The 21,290-nt window shown below is 48.4% G+C and overlaps 1 protein-coding gene across 1 annotated transcript in view; it reads right to left on the minus strand.

Moving 5' to 3' along the window:
- Positions 1-7,741: 7,741 nt before the first annotated feature.
- LOC148436263 (unconventional myosin-Vb-like) overlaps positions 7,742-21,290 on the minus strand; it is a gene marked incomplete at its 3' end in the record, with an annotated part of 109,843 nt that continues 96,294 nt past the window's right edge. Inside the window, exons 3-4 of the mRNA XM_088465105.1 lie at positions 8,599-8,770; positions 7,742-7,886 (exon numbers count right to left, since the gene is read on the minus strand). Coding sequence (XP_088321231.1) covers positions 7,742-7,886; positions 8,599-8,770 — 317 coding nt within the window. The remainder of the gene's footprint in view (positions 7,887-8,598; positions 8,771-21,290) is intronic.

A 21,290-nucleotide genomic window follows, 5' to 3' on the forward strand; every position in this document is an offset into this window, starting at 1 on the left:
GCCGCTCGCAGAGTGGGTCGATGGTGTGCACTGCGCATGCGCACGACGGAGGGAGCTCCGTCGTGCGCATGCGCGAGACGCGACGAGCGAAGGACTTTCCTTCGCTTGTTGTGTCTGATCAAAGGGGGCGTGCTGTCGATGTTGATTGACAGCACGCCCCCTTTGGTGGGCGTGCCGAGGGCGTGCCTCCCAGTCAGAAGCAGGCCCCACTGACATCACTAGTGATGTCAGTGGGAGTGATTTTGGCTCTGATAGACCCCAAATCACTCCAGGCCTTGCGGTTGAGAAACTCAACCGCAGGCTTCGGCTCGCAGTGGCGATGGTCGCGATGAAAATTAGTCTGTCTTTCTGTTTGCCCTTTATGCACGGCCAGAGGTTTGGACCTAGCTCCACCAACTTTGGCATGGTGGTGTAGTTTGACCAGGATTAGGTCTCTGCCTAGGTTTGAACTTCGTCAGGGCCACACACTGTCACACAATCCCTAAAAATGGGGACACTCCTAAACTATACGTTCCAGGGCTGGCTCCAGTGGAAATTGGCAGTCTGCCAAAAACCTGTGTGAAAGCTACAAAAGTATAATTTTACCTCACAGTCTGAGCAAGTGTCAAACTTTATTACTCATCCAAGTTGATATTAAATACAGAGTTATGCTGGGTACGCACGGGACGATCTGTACAGCAAACGATATCGCTGAACGATCTCCCTTGAAATTCCTGGTGTGCTGGATGAACGATATTGTTCATCAAACACCAACGATGAACGACCAACGATCGTTCTCCCATATAGAAAATTAAAGATATCGTCCAGATTGGGCTGTATGCACGCCCGATGGATGATATAGTTATTGTCCAGCGGGAGCCAGCATCGTTGGTCGTTCATTGCATGCAAACGGAATGATACATTGTTGAACGATATCGTTATCGTTCATATCGCAACGATATATCGTTCAGTCTGTATGTACCTTTACTTAGGGCCTGATTCAGAGTTGGAAAAAGAGTAAAAGCGTAATGGTGCATACACACGGGACGATCGTCAACGATATCGTTGAACGATCTCCCGGGCGTGCTTAATGATAGATATCGATCATCCAGCACACCACCAACGATGGCTAGCGAACCGCGATCAACGATCGTGGGTCCCTATAGTAACCTGGTCAATATTGACCAAGTTGGCCTGCATGCACGGTCGATGGATAATATCTTTATCGTCCGTACGTGCCCGCGCATCGCAAGTCGTTGGTGGGGTGGAGGCATCGAAAAATGCACAATATGAACGATAACGATATGATCGATATTGTTATTGTTCATATTGTCCATTTTAATCGTACCGTGTGTATGCACCATAAGTAACTCTGCATCTTGGCAGTGCTGTAACTAGGGCAGGGCGAGCGGGGTGCGTGCCCTGGGCGCCGCAGGACCGGTGGCGCACCGCCGGCCACGGTACCGGCCCGCCCTAGTTAGCCAGTGTAGCAGTGAGTGCGGTCAGCGCTACACATTTACACAGGACCGGCGCTAGGCTTCCAGCGCCGGTCCTGTGCTGCACAGCTGAGCCCCTTCCCTCCCCCTGAGCACTTGCCCAATAGCGCCAGGAGGAGGGTGGGAGGCGGGCTCAGACTGTGCATAACACACACATCGCCGCCAGCACTGGCGGTGATGTGTGTGTTAATCAGCAGCCAATGAGAGTCTATCTGACTCTCATTGGCTGCTGCTGCTGCACACACGTCACTGCCGAGCGGCAGCGATGTGTGTGTGAATCAGCAGCCAATGAGAGTCAGATAGACCCTCATTGACTGCTGCGCGCCCACTGCAAGAGCCGGGTTTCCGGTAACTATTTTTTTTTTTGTGTCATTTTAGTGTGTATTCCGGGGGGGGTTGGAGGGGGCGCTCTATTACAAAGAAGGGGACTGCTACTGGGGGCACTACTGGGGGGGGATACTACTGTGGGCACTGCATTGTGGGGGACCACTACTGGGGACTACTACAGGGGGCGCTGCATCAAGGGGGACTCCTACTGGGGGAACTATATAAAGGGCACTGTATAGGAGGGACTACTACTGGGGCACTCCTGGGGGCACTATATAAGGTGCTCACTACTGGGGGCACTGCACAGGGGGGTCCACTACAGGGGGCACTGAAAAGGGAGAACCACTACAGGGGGCACTGCATAAGGGGGACAACTACTGGGGGCACAGTATAAGGGGCACTGTATATGGGGGATCACAACTGGGGGCCTGCATATGAGGGATCACTACTGGGGGCACTGTATAAGGGGAACTAATAGGGGACTGCATAAGGGGGACCACTACTAGGGGCACTGCATAGGGGGGGGACTGTATAAGGGGCACTGCATTAAGGTGCAAATGGAAAGATATGTTCCCAGTGACAAGAAAGGGGTGTGTGTCCTGTTGACACGCCCCATTTTTCAGTGGCCACGCCCATTTTCCAGCGCGCGCACATAGGTAGGGGGGGGGGCTCCATTTTCAAATTTGCCCTGGGCCCCAAATACCCTAGTTACGCCACTGCATCTTGGTAAAACCATGCTGCACTGCAGGTGGGGTAGATTTAAAATGTACAGAGAGATGTAGATATGGGAGGGGTGTGTCCAAAAACTGACATCTAAATTGCAGTATAAAAATAAAGCTGTCCAGCATTTGTAGGCTACATGCAAAAGCAGCCAGTATTTACTCTGCATGCAAAAATAAATGTATGTATTTGCACCCCTTGCAGTGCAACATGGTTTATCCAGGTACATAGTATCTTGCTCTATCTCACTCGGGTGTGGATTAACAGATAGACAGTAAAAAGGTAGACAATGTCTAGCTAGACACCTGGGGCCAAATGTAATAGGGTGAGAGTTTAGAAAATGTAAGAGAAAACTCTCACATTTTTAAACTCAGCCAAAGTAATAAAGTCACAGAACATGCAAACTTTTTGTTTTTCATACTTAAACTCTCGAGATTTAAACTCTCATCCAGGTGTTTCCGGTTTTGAAAATACAACTCGATCCATGTATTAGTGTGAGTTTTACTGCTAAACTCTAACATTTTGTAAACTCTCACCCTATTACATTTGACCCCTGGTGCCAAATGTAAAAGGGTGAGCGTTTAAAAAATGTGACAGTTTTCTCACATTTTGTAAACTCGGCCAATGTAATAGAGTCCAAGAACAAAGCAACAGAGCAAACTTGCATGTTTTTCAGTCTCAAAATACTCACGATTTAAACTCTCATCCAGATGTTTTCCCATTTTGAAGATAAAACTCGACCAATGAGAGAGTTTACTGCTCAACTCTCACTTTTTCTAAACTCTCATCCTACATTTACATTTGGCCCCAGATGTTAAACAGTCAATAGGTCAACTGGGACAAAAGGTCAACAGGGACAAAATGTTGAGACACTAAAGGTCGACATGTAAGGTCAACAAGTACAAATGGTCAACATGAAAATTCTAGACACAAAAATGGTCAAACACGTGATTTTTATTGTTTTTTTTAGCCCTAATCTTCACCCTCCCCTTGATGCTTAATCCTAACCCTCCTGGTGCCTAACCCTAACCGTTGGGGTAGGTGCCTGACCCTAACTGTCTCTTCTAGACACTAACCCTCCGGTAAGTGCCTAACCCTAACCCTCCCTCCTGGTGTTTAACCCTAACCGTCGGGGTAAGTGCCTAACCCTAACGCTCCGGTAAGTGCCTAACCCTAAAAAACCATGTGTCGACCATTTTTGTGTCTCCCAATGTCACGTCGAACTTTTGACCCTGTTGACCATTTGTACACGTCGACCTTTAGTGTGTCGATCTTTTGTTCCAGTCGACCAATTGACTGTCTAACATCTGGTGTCTATCTAGACACTGTCTACCTTTTAACTGTCTATCTATAGTCCGACAGTCATCTTACTCTAGTCCCAACTCTGAATCAGACCCTTAGTCCTTTTTAAAGTGACCATACAGTATATATTAGTCAGCCCTCTGTGTTTGTATGCAAGGGTGTAACTAGAACTTTGGGGCCACATAGTAAGATCTTAAAAGGGCCAACATTTGCCCCCACACAAAGCCCATTCTGCAACACAGTTTAAATTCAGGTTATGCCACGCAGTAGTAGTGCACCTTATACATTATACCACACAGTAATGCCCTTTACAGATTATGCCACATAACACAATATTCCATACAATAGTAGTGCACCTTACACATTATGCTACACAATAATGCCTTTTACACATTCTGTAACCATAGGGTTACTCGGGACTTGGATAAACGGCTAATCTGCTTCCGATGCTGCATCTTTGTATACAAGCATTTGGATTTGCGAAGCCGCCGCTGTTGGGTGTCTCCATACAAATCCCGGTGCGACAACTGCATATTTTCGCACATTTGCTGCATAAAAAAACGCGACGATAACCCTATGTTCCAGCACATCCATCTCTGCCTGCTGAGTATTATACTGGACGGTAACAAATATTTTCATATCGTCTTTTTTATGTTCACTGGTGGGAGCAATATTCCATAATTGTGCCCTATTTATATTATTCGCTTCAGGGAGCATATTATTATTATTATTATTATCCATTTTAAGAAGGATGACTAGTAATTGGTGTTTTTATTGACCAATTATTTTTTTTTTGTTATTTTATATTGCATAGTAAATGTTGGTCTAACCACAATTAATTTATATATACAATTGTTATTACAGTTTTATTCAATATATTCTAATTATTGATCTGCGCAATACTCATCAGCGCTTTTACCCATTTGTATAATTATTGGTCATTACTGCTGTATGAACAGGGAGGTTGACACCCTACAAAACGGCTGCTTGAAAGCACTCAAGTAATGCCAATCTATTGTGTCACTTCTTTGTGTTACTGCACTGCAGTAACCTGTGCCACATTCACAAAATACATATCAGCCTGTGCCCTCTCACAGGTAACATAGCAAGCAGCATGATGCCCTCTCTCACATACACACGCACACACATACCAGCCTGTGCCCACTTCACATATAGTATACCAGCCTGTGCCCCTTTTACACATAGTATAGCAATCTGTGCCCACGTCACACATAGCATTGCTGCCAGTGCCCACTTCACACAGTACCAGCCTATGTCCCTTTCACTTACATTATAGCAGCCTGTGCTGTCTTCACACAGAAAATATATACAGACTGTGCCACTACACATATTATACCAGCCTGTGCCCCCTCCACACATGATAGACTGTGCCCTCATTCACACACACCATTCCAACCTGTGCCCTCTCATCAATAACATGGAAAACAGCATGTCCCCCTTAAAACATACCATATTGTACCCTCCACACATAATTCAACCCCACTTCACACATAATGTACCATCGTGTGCCCACTTCAAATATAGAATACATACAGCCTGTATCACTCACATAATATACCAGGTTGTACTCCTTACACACACTATATATCTGCCTCTCTGGGAACATCGGTTCCCTGTGTGCAGAGTGGACAACATTCCATCGCACTGACCTATTACTGCAGAAAGAGTGGCACTTCTACACATAATACCCGGTCAGGAGGTATTCTGGCTACCTGGTATGTTACTTAAGTGTACCACCAGTATAGTGTTATAAAAAGCTGGCAGGCGGAATTTGATCGGCTCTGATCTATGTACTTTGAATATAGAGAGCCTTTATGGTGCGTACACACTGGGCGATTAAAGTGGACGACTGAACGATAACGATATCGTTATTGTTCAGTCGTCCACTTTATCGTCCATTTTTAACACAAAAAAGATGAACGATGACGACGACGCGCGTTCACGCGGGTCGTTCGTCATCCTCGTTCATCGGGCTGACATGCAGGCCAACCTGACGACCTCGTCAGGTTGCTGCATGTCAGGGAATGGGTGAGAGAGCCCGGCGCTGAACGATATCGCTAATGATATCGTTCAGCGGCTGTGCTCAATGTCATGAACAACATTGAGCACAGCCTGCCGGGGACACACTAGATGGTATCGCTCAGGGAGCATATCGTCTAGTGTGTATGCACCTTAAGGGGCCTATCCATTAGCAGATAAAATGAACGATTGAACGATATATCGTTCAATCGTTCATTATATCTGCTAATGGATAGGCCCTGAACGATGACAGATGCACACTCCCGCGGCCGATAAATCGCATCTATCATCTCTCCAACATGTTGGTCAATTATCGCATTTAGCTGTACGATATTAGCAATATCGTGCAGTTTATATTCGGTAAACGGCGAAAGATATTAGCAGCAGCTACAGAGAAAAAAATCCACTCCCTGAATGATGTCATGCGATAACGTTCGTTTGCCAAAGTCTGTCATGTACATGACAGATATCGTTCTCAAGGGATATCTTTTGTCTTTCATCGCTCAGAAATACATCTGCTAATGGATAGGCCCCTTTAGTGCACACTAACTAATGCACCTGGATTTGCAGAGGGGCACAAATGGACTTCATTTTGTACTATGGCTTTCTACACCCATCCAAAAATAGTATCAAGTCTACTATCCCCATGTTGCAGAGAAGCAATCACACACACTCCAATGAATGTACTGACACCGAGAGAAACATGATGTCCTCTTATGATTGATGTAAGCCATATAAGAGAGTCTAATCATAGCAATATTTCATGATAAAACAGTGATAAAATGGTCAAGGGTTGACTTTGGTGCACCACTTCCACCTCTCTGCTGACCTAGGTGCACATGTAACTTTCCGAGGCATGTCACAGGAACGGAGAGGAGGTATATGCCTTCAGGTGTCACTTTTATATGTTCAGTGCAGTTGATCATTGAGCCAGTCCTTCTCACGTAAGCTATACGAAGCTCCCACATAATTGCCACCCAGTATAACTTAATCAGTATAAATGCACAAAGTCCAGCAAAGAGCGTATATTACTATAACAATCGCTATGGCACGCTGGCACTTTCTGAGAAATTCTAATATTCACCTAAAGGCTCATTTACCAGTTCACAAAGGAACCACCAACATCCCTAGTCCCTTGTGAATAAATAGGTTGAATATTGCTTTTGCCCTCAAACTGGCCACCTACACTGTATGGAAATGACTTGTATTTTATTTATAAACCACCTCCTATATTATATTGGAAATCAGATGGTAATACGTTAATTATCAGCCTGGACACACTGTACCTGGGTTCTAAAGACACCAGTTACATAAGCACAGCAGGCTAGGAGCGATAACACTGCCATAGATTAAAATCAATACAAGCCACTGGCAAATGACTGTGATAAAGCACTCTCTAACACAGCGCGGCTTTTTAATATTTTAACATTATTCGCCTCTCTGGGGGAAACGTTGGCTCTTTGTCCTGATTTTAAAAAGGTTAAGATATGGGCAGATGGTCCATTACTTTCTTTTTGTGCTCAATGCAAATTAGGGTTTCAAATCGGGTCCCCAAATAACCATAATGTAACACATTTTAATTCCAAGGCACAGAGCAAGCCTGTAACTGGGTTTATCCCATGCTATAAATCGTGCAGTGCTTTAGGCCTCTGAATATTAATGCAGAAAAGCAATTAAAAGTAATTTTTTTTAGGAACACAGGCAAATTGCTTAATTGTCAGTGCAGTTTGTTTGCAAAGCTGATCTACAGTGGCAGAAAGCACTTGGTGGAAATTTATGGTCAGTGGAGACAGGATCCCTGATACAAAGCCTTCTGGGTAAAAGTCTCCACACTGCTAAGGTTGGTGGCGCAACACAGAATGAGTACTCAGACGTACCTGGCCATCTGCTTATAGGCTTCCTCAGCCACGGCAAATATATGAGGATCCATGTCGCCCATGTTTTGCCCGCTGTACGCGTAAATGACATCTTCGCCATAAATTTGCAACTGTTCATATGGGTTAATGGCAACTAGCACAATACCTAAAAGGGAAGGATGATATCAGTATAAAAAGACTGAGCAACACCTGCGACATTTATATCACTTCTACCATGAATATTTATAATCACAAACGAGAGCAAAGATGCCAATGTGTTGGGCATTACTAAATTAATGTGGTCAGGAATTATGGCTATATGCTGCAAAAGTTGCCAGGGGCTGCTGGCACATGCTGGGTACGGTTGGCACATGTAGGACAAACCCACCTAAAACATTTTGCTCAGCATGCCTCCGTTTTTTATATATATATATATATATATATATATATATATATATATAAGCTGGCTGCTGTCTTGGATAACCGAGCAAATTTGCGCAGCTTGTGTGCCAGAGGATCTATTACTGGTCGGTAAAATACTAAGGACCACAATGAATGCGAAACAATAGCGGGTGTCATTGTTTTCATAGGTACGGCCACTGGGTGAACATCCACGATGTGACAATACCAAGACCTAGATGCTAACAAAATGGCCGCTCGCATTTAAATCTATAAACAAAACTACGTAGGGAAAGGGAAGTTCCACAAACACACCCTGGGTCATTTGTGAAGAGTATTGCTCAGTAGAATTTTCTGTAGCTGGAACCAGCCATATGGAAATGAATCTGTAATGGAGATTCTGTTATGAGAGTTATCTCTCTGTAAAATAACATTCAGCTGCCTGGAGGGACTGGGCCATGAGACAAAGGCTCACTTACCACAGTATGTGTAGATGTGATTTGATTCTAAGAAGCGGACTTTGAGGTTGTGGAGCACAGCCGGCTCGTGGAGATAACTGAGAGCTGTCAGGTCATTTTCTCCCACCAGAATGTCAGGATTACGCAGGTGAGGCAATGGGCGGGTGGCTGGATCCACAGGAAACTCCAACACCTGAAAACAGATTACATACTGTACATTAGAAAACACAGGACCTGATTCAGACCTGCTCGCGAGCACCGAGCACTCGCAAGCGGGTCGATGTTGCCCAAGTGCGCATGCGTACGACGGAGGCTGCTCCGTCGTGCGCATGCGCGAGACCCGAATAACGACGGGGTAGCCGTCGTTATGGGTCTCGCACCAAAGGGGGCGTGCTGTCGATGGTAAGTGAAAGCGCGCCCCCTTTGGTGGGCATGCCGGGGGCGTGGCTGCCCAGACGGAGGCGTTCCCATGGGAACGCCTACCGTCTGGGTCCGGCCCCACTGACATCACTAGTGATGTCAGTGGGAGTGTTTTTTGGCTCTGATAGAGCCAAAAGCACTCTGGGCTTGCGGCCAACGAGACCCTACCGCAAGGGTCTCGTCGCAAGCCCGATGTCGCGATGGTCTTGACCATCGCGACCATCTTTTTGGCCGCTCGCATAAGCTGTGGGTGGTCACCCACAGCTATGCGAGCGGCCAGGAGGCCTCTCCAATTTCAGGTAGGACGGCCCTGATTCAGAGTGAGTGCTCTTGTCAGAGCGTCCGGCTCTGAATCAGGCCCACAGTCTCCATGTATTTTACTGTACAATTAATTACCTACTATTTGCATGACATTGAACTAATTCAATGTTCATTTTGGATCCACACTTTGGGGGCCATATCCTTCACTCTGATGCAGCTCTAAGCAGAATTATGTCCAATACATAAAATCCCTTCAAGCCATTCTATTATTTGGCTGCCCTACAGAAAGGTGCAGCTTATCACTAAAATGTTTTACATCTGATTGGTACAAAGCCAGTCAGAGAAACAGTGGGAGATAAGGATGGGAAGTCAGACAGAAGCCAAAATCTTTATTGGTCTCAATGGCCCAGTAGTGCGACATTGCCTTCACAAAGTAGCTTCAGTGCTCCAGTATTGCTACTGTCTATGAATAAACCAGTAGGTTGGATCATAAATAAATCAATATTGGTTCTGGTCACAAAATGGCTGCCCCAACAAGTGAAGTTATATGCTGCATCCAGCAAATAAGCCTATTCCACCGCGTGAAAAAGTCACACTAACTGCTGTAAGATTTTATTTCACATGTATTCCCAATTACAAATGATGGGGGACTGGTTGAATTTAAATAAAACTACAAATTACCCATTCATGGTTAATAAACTCTGGTCTGTAGTAATAACCAACAATTCATGTCTGGATAGCAGCATCTCAACATTAAATTTCCAAAGTTAATCATTGTCATTAGTAGTTTAGTCACTGTTCAGTCAAGCTCTGAGTTGCAAGCCGTGTTTCTTCTTCTTCTTTACTCCCTTTGAAATACAGTGTTTAGTTAGTCACATGCACTTTGCATATTTCACTGGAAGATCGATTGTATTCTTCTGTTATATGCCTTGATTCAGAACCTGTTGCTCAGCTTTTAATATTGATCAATCTTTCTTAAAATTACCCTGTTACTTGCATCTAAAACTTAGTCTTATTTCCTTATTTAGTGACTTCATATTTACTGATCTTAAACGCCTTTCCGGTGTCACTTTCCATGTTATCATGTATGAGTTTCATTGTATGCTGGTGTTCATCTGTAAGCCTGGTTTTTACAAAGTGTAGTATTAATTCTGCTTCATATCTTGTTATTATGAATCAGGTAGACTACACAGAAGTATAGCTACTGTACAACCAGAGCCGGTCTGGCCACCTGAAAATACCTGCATGTAAAGAGAGGGGGGGCTGTACTGCAAGGTGCTAGCAATGCCGGGGACAGTTCGCGTCACGAGTCCTCACACTGTCAGTTCCTGCGTCTTTTGCATGTATTGCTTCAGCGACTATATGCACAAGCCAATACAAGCCCTTCTAGGGTGTACAAGCAAGTGTCTGAATGTGCATGGGCTGAGAGGCCAACTTTGAGCATCTTTAGATGCACAAATACCGATTGTTGCATCTAACTTGGAACAGCCACATTCTAGTTGCAGATTCCCCGTCATAGTATGGCCTCCAATGTGAGCAATTATATGCCTGAGTTCCCAACCACTTCAGTGACACGTCTGTAACTCCCATAGCACGTCCATAAGATGGACCATCTCCATGTGTCCACATAGCCATCTCACTGACACCTACAGAAAAGCCAAATACATTTATAAGACATTTGTGAGAACGTGCATCTAAATCACAAGTGCGCACGGACTCTGGATGCATCCACAGTGCAACTTAGACACATGCTCAGTGAAAAATAATCTCTCAACTAAGACCAACATTGACATTGTGTGCGACTCAGAATCAGGCCCCTTATGTCCTTCTTTATGGAATCTAGAATTCCACTTGGCAAATCTCAATTGGTATAGTTTTTATTTAAATATAAACAGTTTACTTGTCCTAATAGATTGGAACTTTCATGCAGCTTCTGTAATGCAATCCACATGCCCTTTGCTGGAGTCTCGCATATTTATACTGTTAATGGTACTAAGGGCCTCATTCAGAGGCGGTCGGAGGATGCAAGCGGTCGCTCAGAAACTGGGCGGCCACTTGCATCCTGACCGCCCGCCTCTGTTGCGGTCGTTAGGCTGTGGGTTAAAACCCACAGCTCTAACAACCGCTAGGGTGATGGTCGCGATGGTCAGAGACCATCGCGACCATCGGGGCTTACGACGAGACCCTAGGGTAGGGCCTCACTTGTCGTAAGCCCCGGAGAGCTTCTGGCTCTGTCAGATCCGGAAGCTCTCCACTGACATCACTAGTGATGTCAGTGGGGCCTCCCCCCAATGGTAGGTGTTCCCATGGGATCGCCTCCGTTTGGGCTGCCACCCCCCCGGCCCGCCTTCCAAACGGGGCGAGCTGTCAATCAACATCGACAGCTCGCCCCCTTTGGATCGAGACCCGCTACGACCAGCGCTGTCGGTCGTAGCGGGTCTCACGCATGCGCACGACGGCGCCGGCGCCATCGTGCACATGCTCTGTGGGGGGCCATCGACCCGGTCCGAGCGCATCGGTGCTAACGACCGGGTCTGAATGACCCCCTAAAAGCACTAACCACACAATTAATTCTAAGACCTGACACTACATTTCCAATATACTTTGTATGTGTCTTTACATATTAGCGTCTCTCAGTGCAGGGATTATGGTTTTGATCCAATCAGAGTTCTATGTGGCAGTTGTACATTCTACCCGCATTTGTGTGAGTTGCTTTAAAGTAGGTGCGCCAGTTTACTTCCACACTATAAAGACATACTGGTAGTTTAACTAGTTTCTGACATAAATTAGCCTGTGTGTGTCTGTGGTATGTATGTAGATTGTAAGCTCCTCTTGGGCAGCGACTCATGTGAGCAATTACATATTTGCAATAAAGCGCTGCGTAATATGTATTCACTATATAAATAATGGTGAATATATTCAGACTCATGTGCAGGAGTTACCACCACTTGATAACCCAAGTCCAGTATAAATCTGCTCTGTGAAATGCAGCCTGGAGTCTGTTTATTTAACAGTTTCTGCAAGTTTCCAAAAGCAAAGCCAGATTACACAGTGCAGAAATAAGAATTTCCTGCAAGAGCCCAGGGACAGATCATTATGATTTATTTGCTGCAGTTTATCTACATTGCAGGAACAGAAGGACTCTCTGACACTGAGATGTCTATGTATCAAAGGTATAGTCCTAGACTGACAGTCTTCCTGTTCCCTTTCGCTGATGTGCTGAGTTTAAGGGAAGATAATACACCTCAAGGGCACGCGGGATACATTCTGACAACCTAATTAATGAAGTATGAAATAGAGACCAACTACAAATGTGCTGTGATATCACAGTCACTGTTAATCAGAATATTGTTATTTATAGGCTCATAACGGTATTTTATTTGTAAGGTGTACAATGATTCACACAAATAAAGACAAATTCTTGCCATGAGAGAAGTTTTAGCTGTGATAGCTGCTGCCGACATCACAGGTAATAAGCTTGGCCTAGGGTAAGACAGGCATCATGTGCCTCAATGTCGTCACTGGTTCCGAACGCATTGGTTGGCTGCATTTTTAGAAATATTAGTTCAGGATCGGATAAGCATTCATTTATAGAGTTCAAACTCCCCTTAAAATAGATATATCTCTATCTATCTACCAAGTATGTATAATGAACATGTGTGGGGGGTGGAGAGCAATATGGGGGAGGTTCAATTAGCTACGAGATTTACCATGAGCCTTTAGCCCTTGGGTTTAGAGCCTGGACCTATTCAATTGCTGCACCCCAAGGGGATGCAGTAAGGATGCCGGCGGACGGGATACCGAACATCAATATACAGACACCGAAATCCCGACGCCCGTCAGAATGCCGACACCGCCATCCCAAAGAGATCAAGATACAGAAATCGGCATCCCAACCGCCAGCATCTTGATGTTAAGTATGCGGGTTAGGGCTAGGCCGGAGATGGGGGGGGGGGTTTAGAGACCTCCCGGGGTGGGTTAGGGTTATGCCCCGACTGCGGAGGGTTAGGTGCAGGTAGGGGGGGGTCAGGCACCACCAAGGGGGGAGGTTAGGGTTAGGCACCACCCGGGGAGAATTAGGTTTAGGGTGTGGGAAGGGGGGGTTAGGTTTAGGCACCACAGACGGGAGATCAGGGTTAGGCACCACCAGGGGGAGGGTTAGGCTACTTACTGGCCCCTGTTGGGTTCCTGAACATCGGGATGCCGCTGTCAGTCTTCTGACCGCCGGCATCCCGACTGCCGGTCAATGGTATGTATTCCCGCCCCAAGTGTGCACTTAACGTGGATTTCTGTTCACACCCTCCTGAGGTTCGAACAGAAATCTGTGTTAAGTGGACCCTCGGGGCTTACGGAGCGCAATTATTGCATAGCTCAGGGTACTTAAACCGGATCGTGGGACATAAGGCACTTAAACCGGGAGTGAAAAAGCCCACTGTAAGTCTTGCAGCTAAATGAATTCCCCTCTACTTGTTTAATAGTGGCTCTGACTCATCGCTCACAGCAAGGGGGGGGCCCTGATTCGCTAGGGAAGTGGGCGGGATCAGGAGGTGTGACCTACAGTCCTTGGAGTGTGGGAGAACTCCCCAGACTTTCCCAAACATCTAGGGAGGGTTCACAAATATGTTACAGACACATATCTTCACACCTTTTATCCAGGATTCCCTTATTCAAGTCTGTTGCAGAGCGTGTCTAACATGTTTTCAGACTGTGCATGCGTCACAACAAAGCGTACGTAAGTATGGGTGATACAGAGTCAAACACATCTCCACTTGAGACTGAAGAGGTGTAAGCCTGCTGGCAAGGGTGGGAGTGCGGGGTAAGACACAGGACATTTTTAAATGTGTTTTGGTAACTTATAAGCGTAGGCTCCAACGTAAATAAAAATCACTAAATAACACAACAGCGATGGACTCAAGGTAACCTCATCAGATAAGTCCCTAACACTATGGGGGGGTTCAGGTTTATTTTTAATTTTCTAACACTTTCAACACTAAGCAGCCACTTCCACTTACCTAACACCTCAACACTTCACTGCTATTTTTTGTTTTATTTTGTGTGATGCCCTGGGGTGGGTTGGCCGGGATTATTTTGGGGTATCCCACGCCCCAGACATGAACCCCCATAGTGTTAGGGACTTACCCGATGAGGTTACCTTGACGCTGGTGGGTAAGCTCATAATTTTGTCCAAATTTATGCCAAAACCTCACATATTATGTATATTTATTAATGGTTGTATGGTGGATCTGGTCTCTCCTTTTTTTTTCTCTATGTTGTAGTGTTGTCTCAGCTAGGTAGCACGTAACATTATAAAGAGCTAGGGTGTGCAGTCCAGGCCCCCTTCCCCAAAAAATATTGAATATATTATGTGTATGTATACACATGAAGGCCGAGACTTCTTCAATCTGGACTAGCACCCCGCCCACCTGCTTCTGATGTTTTTAATTAGGGACCCATCATTTAATGACTGCACAGTGTATATAGCAAAGCCACAGGTAAGACCTATATGCATTTAGTACTATGTAGCAACTGAAGGCCCCCATACATCAGAGACTGATTGCAGCAATCGTGCAATTTGCAATCGATTGTGTATAAAAAGCTTTCCCTTTTTCAATCGATTGTGGCAATTCTGCAATCGATTGAAAAAACAAGAGATATGGTAAGAACTTACCTTTGTTATCTCTGTTTCTACGAAGTCCATAGGGTCCACAGGGTGACCTTGGGGGGTATAGCTGGATCCTGGATCCTCGGGCACCACAGAGTTAAAGCTTTCAGCTGCTCCCAGGATGCACTTGGGTCCAACCTCCCCTATACCCCGCCCCCGAGCCACAGGCACCTCAGTTGGTAAGCAGCCCAGGCCGGAGGAGGAGACGAAACAGAGAGAAGGAAGACTGGAACACACAAGAACCATACTCACAGAAATGGGAGACGGAAAACCGGTGACCAGTCACAGAGCCCATATGAAGCCAGGTGCGTCAGGGCGGGTGCCCTGTGGACCCTATGGACTTCGTAGAAACAGAGATAACAAAGGTAAGTTCTTACCATATCTCTTGTTCTCTACTTCAGGGTCCATAGGGGTCCACAGGGTGACCTTGGGGATGTCCCAAAGCAGTCCAACTAAGGGCGGGGACGCTCCTGTGCTGATAGGAGAACCCGGCGCCCAAAGGATGCATCCTGAGAGGCAAAGGTGTCAAACGCATAGAACCTCAAAAAGGTCTGAATGGAAGACCAGGTGGCCGCCTTACAGAGCTGAACAGCAGAGGCGCCACGGCTAGCAGCCCAAGAAGGGCCCACAGACCGAGTGGAATGAGCCTTAACAGAGGCTGGAACAGGTAAACCCTCCTGCATATAAGCCTCAATAATAACAGAACGAAGCCAACGGGCTAGAGTCTGTTTGTTGGCAGGCCAACCCCTCTTGTGAAAACCAAAGAGGATAAACAAAGAATCCGACTTCCTCACAGTACTAGTCCGGTCCACATAAACCTGGAGTGCACGGACAACGTCTAAGGAAGCCTTCCCAGCCGAAAGATCAGGCGACTGAAAGGCTGGTACAACAATTTCCTGATTAATGTGGAACCTGGAAACCACCTTAAGCAGGAACTCAGGACGAGTGCGAAGCACCACTCTGTCCTGATGAAAAATCAGAAAAGGGGGACGACAAGAAAGCGCCCCCAAATCTGAAACCCTCCTGGCAGAAGCAATTGCCAAGAGGAAAACAGTTTTAAAAGTTAGCCACTTGAGCTCCACTGACTCCAAGGGCTCAAAAGGCGGACCCTGTAAGGCCCGAAGAACCACCGCCAAATCCCACGGGGCCACAGGTGGCACAAAGAGAGGCTGGATTCTCAAAACTCCCTGGAAAAAGGTGTGTACGTCCGGCATAGCAGCGATCCTGCGCTGGAACCACACCGACAGAGCAGACACATGCACCTTCAGCGAAGAAAGACGTAATCCTAAGTCCAAACCCGACTGAAGGAAAGCCAGAATACGAGAAACCAGGAACACCTGGGGATCATAGTTTCTGGCCTCGCACCACTGAAAGAAAGTGTGCCACACTCTGTGATAGATCCTCGCGGAAGCAGGCTTGCGCGCCCTCAGCATGGTGGTAATAACGGAGCTAGAAAAGCCCCGAGACCTCAGGACGGCTGTCTCAAGAGCCACGCCATCAAAGATAGTCGACCCAGATCCGGGTGAAGACAGGGCCCCTGAGACAACAGGTCCCGCCGTTGAGGTAGGAGGTACGGAGCGTCGATGGACAGGCTCCGCAGATCGGAGTACCACGGCCTTCTGGGCCACGCTGGGGCCACCAGGATCAGTGTGCCTCCGTCCTGTTTGAACTTGCGCAGGACCCGAGGCAGCAGAGACATCGGAGGGAACAAGTAAGCCAGTTGAAACAGCCATTTCACCGACAGCGCGTCTATCAGACTTGCGCCTGCGTCCCTTGTCCTTGACCCGTACACAGGCAGCTTGTGATTGTGACGGGACGCCATCAGGTCCAGCTCTGGCAGCCCCCACTTGCCCACGAGTAGTTGGAATACCTCTGGATGAAGCGACCATTCCACGGGATACACGTCGTAACGGCTGAGGAAGTCTGCCTCCCAATTGAGGACTCCTGGGATGAAAACTGCCGAGAGAGCTGGAAGATAGCGCTCCGCCCAAGCCAGGACGCGGGACACCTCCGACATCGCAGCTCGACTGCGAGTCCCTCCCTGGTGATTGATGTACGCCACCGTGGTGGCGTTGTCTGACTGCACCTGAACGGCCCTTCCGTGAAGAGCGGTGCCGGACAACTGCAGGGCTCTGTATACTGCCCGCAGTTCCAGGATGTTGATGGGAAGAAGCGCTTCCTCCGCCGACCAACGACCCTGAAGTGACAAGGAGCCTGTCACCGCCCCCCAACCCCGGAGACTGGCATCTGTCGTGAGCAGAACCCATTCCGGGATCCAAAAGGGGCGCCCCTCTAGGAGATGAGCCGTCTGCAGCCACCAGGCTAGGGACAGACGCACCTCCGAGGACAACACCAGCATCTGAGAGCGGATCCTGTGTGGCAATCCGTTCCATTCCGAAAGAATCAGCCCCTGCAGGGGCCTGGAATGGAACTGGGCAAACTCCACCATGTCGAATGCCGACACCATGGACCCCAAAACTCTCATCGCTGAGTGCACCGACACTCTGCCACTGCTCAGACAACTGTGAATCCGCAGCTGTAAGGAGGAGACCTTCTCTGGAGTCAGAAAAATCCGTTGCTGACGAGAGTCCAGCAGGGCCCCCAAATGAACCATCCGCTGTGATGGGATGAGGGAGGACTTCTTCCAGTTGATCAACCAGCCGTGCGCCTGTAGACAAGCGACCGTCAGGTGGAGATGCTGGATCAGTACCTCCGGGGAGCTTGCCAGCAAGAGGAGGTCGTCTAGATACGGTAGCAACCGTATTCCCTGGCTCCGAAGATGAGCCGCCATGACCGCCATCACCTTGGTAAATACCCTTGGTGCCGTGGAGAGACCAAAGGGTAGAGCCCTGAATTGGTAGTGGTTGTGGAGAATAGCAAACCGCAGAAACCGTTGGTGCGATGTTGCTATAGGCACATGGAGGTAGGCGTCCTGGATATCCAGGGAGACCATATAGTGCCCCGGTTCCATCGCCAGAATGATGGAACGCAAAGTTTCCATCCTGAATTTGGGAACCCTGAGAAACCTGTTCAGGGAATTCAAATTGAGGATGGGGCGATGAGCGCCATTGGGTTTCTGCACCAGAAACAGCGTAGAGTAATACCCCATCCCACGTTGAGACTGTGGCACGGGTATAATGACCCCCGTCGTCAACAAGGCCTCTATGGCTTCCTGAACCTGCAAGGCCTTGGTTTTGTCCTGAGAAGAACTTGTGCAAAAAAACTGGCCAGGCGGCCTGTGCCGAAAAGACAGGGCGTACCCCTGGGAGACCACTTCTCGCACCCAGGCATCCGTGGTGGTATTGTGCCAGCACTGGGCGAATTGAAGAAGTCGGCCTCCCACTCTGGGGTCCCCCAGAGGGAGGCCCGTCCCATCACGCAGAAGGCTTATCTTCTTGCTTGGAAGAAGGGCGCCTAGCACTCCAGGCTTGCTTCTTTGGCTTTGAGGTGGTCTTGGGTGCAGACTGCCTCGGGAAGGACTGACCCTTTGCCTTGCCCTGAACCCGAAAGGAACGAAAGGCCGAGCTCCGGACCTTAGCAGGTGTAGTAGCTGAAGGGAGGAAGGCTGACTTGGATTTTGCCAGGGTATCTACTATTTTGTCCAGGTCCGGACCAAATAGTAATTCTCCATTAAAAGGTAAGGCCTCCAAGCCTTTCTTTGAATCCGCGTCTGCTCTCCAAGACCGCAACCACAAGGATCTATGAGCAGATCTTCTCCAATGTAGGAGGCGGCATCTCTCATCTGTCCTAACAACGCCCTCTGGACGTCCGGAGCTTCATCCGTAAACGTGTCCTCCAAGGCGTTGGCCCACCCCTCAATGGCCTTGGCCACCCAGGAGATGGCCATGGACGGCCGGGCTACAGCCCCTGAGAGAGAATAAATAGACTTTAGACAAGTCTCCACCTTCCTGTCCGTAGGATCCTTCAGCGAGGATATAGACGGCAATGGCAATGATGAGGCGTGTTACATGGGAATCGACTGCAGGCGGAGTTTCCCATTTCTTACAATGCGCTTCCGGGAATGGATAATTGGACGCCAAGCGTTTCTGTGGCAGGAAACGCTTACTGGGTGTCTGCCAGGCCACCGCCATGTGATCAGTCAACTGATCAGACAAGGGGAACGCTGCAGAAGTAACCTTAGCTTTTTTAAAACTAGGATACCTCGACTTGGGAGCGGGTGCCTCATCCTCAATCAGAAGAATGGCCCGCACCGCCTTAACCAGAGCCCGCACATTGATGGAAGACTTAGTGTCTACCTCCTGGACTGAGGCATCTGAGGCTGAGTCATCCTGCACCTCACCATCATCCGAGGACCCCTCAGAATCCGAAAGATGCGCAGCCTGCGCCATGACTGAGCGTTTAGACGCCCTGGAGGGCACGTCACTGCGCAACATCGACTGAAAAGCCGAAGATGCTGCCGCCAAATCTTGGACAGTGTGGGAAAGCGCATCCACCCAGGGTGGAGGAGCTGCCACAGGACCCTGAAACGGCACCACAGCCTGCTGTGCCACAGGGGTGGACTGAATATACATTGGCAACCCCGTATAGGGACCAACAGGCTGAGACCCCGGGGGAGTCTGCAATAATTGTGGGACACCCGGGGAATGGGGGATGGCAGGCAGAGGCAACGCCCTAGTAGGGGCGGCAGTCGGGACCAACAGACGGTCCGCGATGGACACCAGCACCTGGGAAAACATCGCCCATGGTGGCTCCTGCGACATGGGAGGTTTAGACATACCAGGGAGCGCCTGGCACCGTCCGCACAGGCCGTCCTGTTACAAATCTTCCCTATCCACTCCTGCAGAACAACGCCTGCAGGAGAACAATACCGGAGCCCCGGAGTGCTCAATCTCCTCCTCAGACATGACTTAGGAAGAAAACGTGCGCACTCACCAGTGTGCTGAACAACAGCCCACAATATGGTACTGTGTAGCACACAACTGTATGTGACGGACCTCACAAATAAGTGATCTATATAGGTGAGGTCAGTAGAAACACCCTTCCCCCGCACACCTGTAGGGCTTGTAGGAGAAGGAAAGGGATAGGTATAAGCTGACAGTAAGTAGAAAAAAGACACAGACAGGCAGCACTAGCAAAAGTCACATACCATGCAGGAAGATATACTCACTGCACCTTTCCACTACAATCAACCTCCCAGATTCAGTGTCTGGGAGGGCTATAGTGCTGTGTACACTGTCCTTTTGCAGGGGAGAGGTACACAGGGGGACCGGTCCGCGTGCTCCCTGAAGATCTGCGCTGCCAGTAAGAAAATGGCCGCTGGAGACCTCAGAGGAGGAGTGGCCCGAGTAATCTGCAGCTCAGCGACGCCAGACTCCGAGGTGAAAGGCGCGCTGAGCTGAGGGGAGGAGCCGCTAGACAGGGAAGGCTTCCTCCCCTGGCTAGCATATTTAACCCCCAAGGTTGCGGCATCCCGCTTGCCGCTTAATTTACCCTGGTGGTCTAGTGGTCTGGCGGGGTATGCCTCCGATGGAGGGGGGGCCCACCGCCACCGCTAGCGCCCCCGGTCTGTCCCCTAGACCGGGGGCATGGGACTGCATTTACAAGGAATCCGCGCACCGCCAGCGGTGCGCGGCTTACCTTAATCTCCCCGGCGTCTTCCGGCAGCAGTCCCGGGGGAAGCCAGAGTCCGGCTAGTACAGACTCTGGCTTCCCCCGCCGCGATCCCCAGTTCAGTGCTGGCGTCGCGGCACCAGCAGGGAGAAGGAGCGGCAGCGTGGGCGTCAGTACAGACAGCCCAGCGCTGCCGCTCTGGAGAAAAAAACTCTAGTCAAAAAAATAAATAAATTTAACTAAGTTAAAAAAGCTTTAGGGGGCTGCACCTGCAGCCCCCCCCCCAGCAGGGTGACCCGACACCGGCCGGGCACCATCTTAAACTGAGGTGCCTGTGGCTCGGGGGCGGGGTATAGGGGAGGTTGGACCCAAGTGCATCCTGGGAGCAGCTGAAAGCTTTAACTCCGTGGTGCCCGAGGATCCAGGATCCAGTTATACCCCCAAGGTCACCCTGTGGACCCCTATGGACCCTGAAGTAGAAAGGGAAAGCTTTTTATACACAATCGATTGCAAATTGCACGATTGCTGCAATCAGTCTCTGATGTATGGGGGCCTTCAGTTATGGGGTGAATTTTGGGGTGTGGGGCCCCTTGAACTGCTCTGGTTGGACTTCTTTGGGACATCACTTAACATTTATTTTTTAACACTTTATATCACTCTGTTTTTTTTTTTATTTATGTTACATTTGACACATTTATTTTTCATTTTGTCTAACACTTTCAAGACTAAAAGCAGCCACTTTCACTTACCTAACACCTCAACACTTCACTGCTATTTTTTGTTTTATTTTGTGTGATGC

The sequence above is a fragment of the Taudactylus pleione genome, unplaced genomic scaffold, assembly GCF_031769625.1.
Source record: "Taudactylus pleione unplaced genomic scaffold, aTauple2 ptg001846l, whole genome shotgun sequence".
NCBI classification, from domain to species: domain Eukaryota; kingdom Metazoa; phylum Chordata; class Amphibia; order Anura; family Myobatrachidae; genus Taudactylus; species Taudactylus pleione.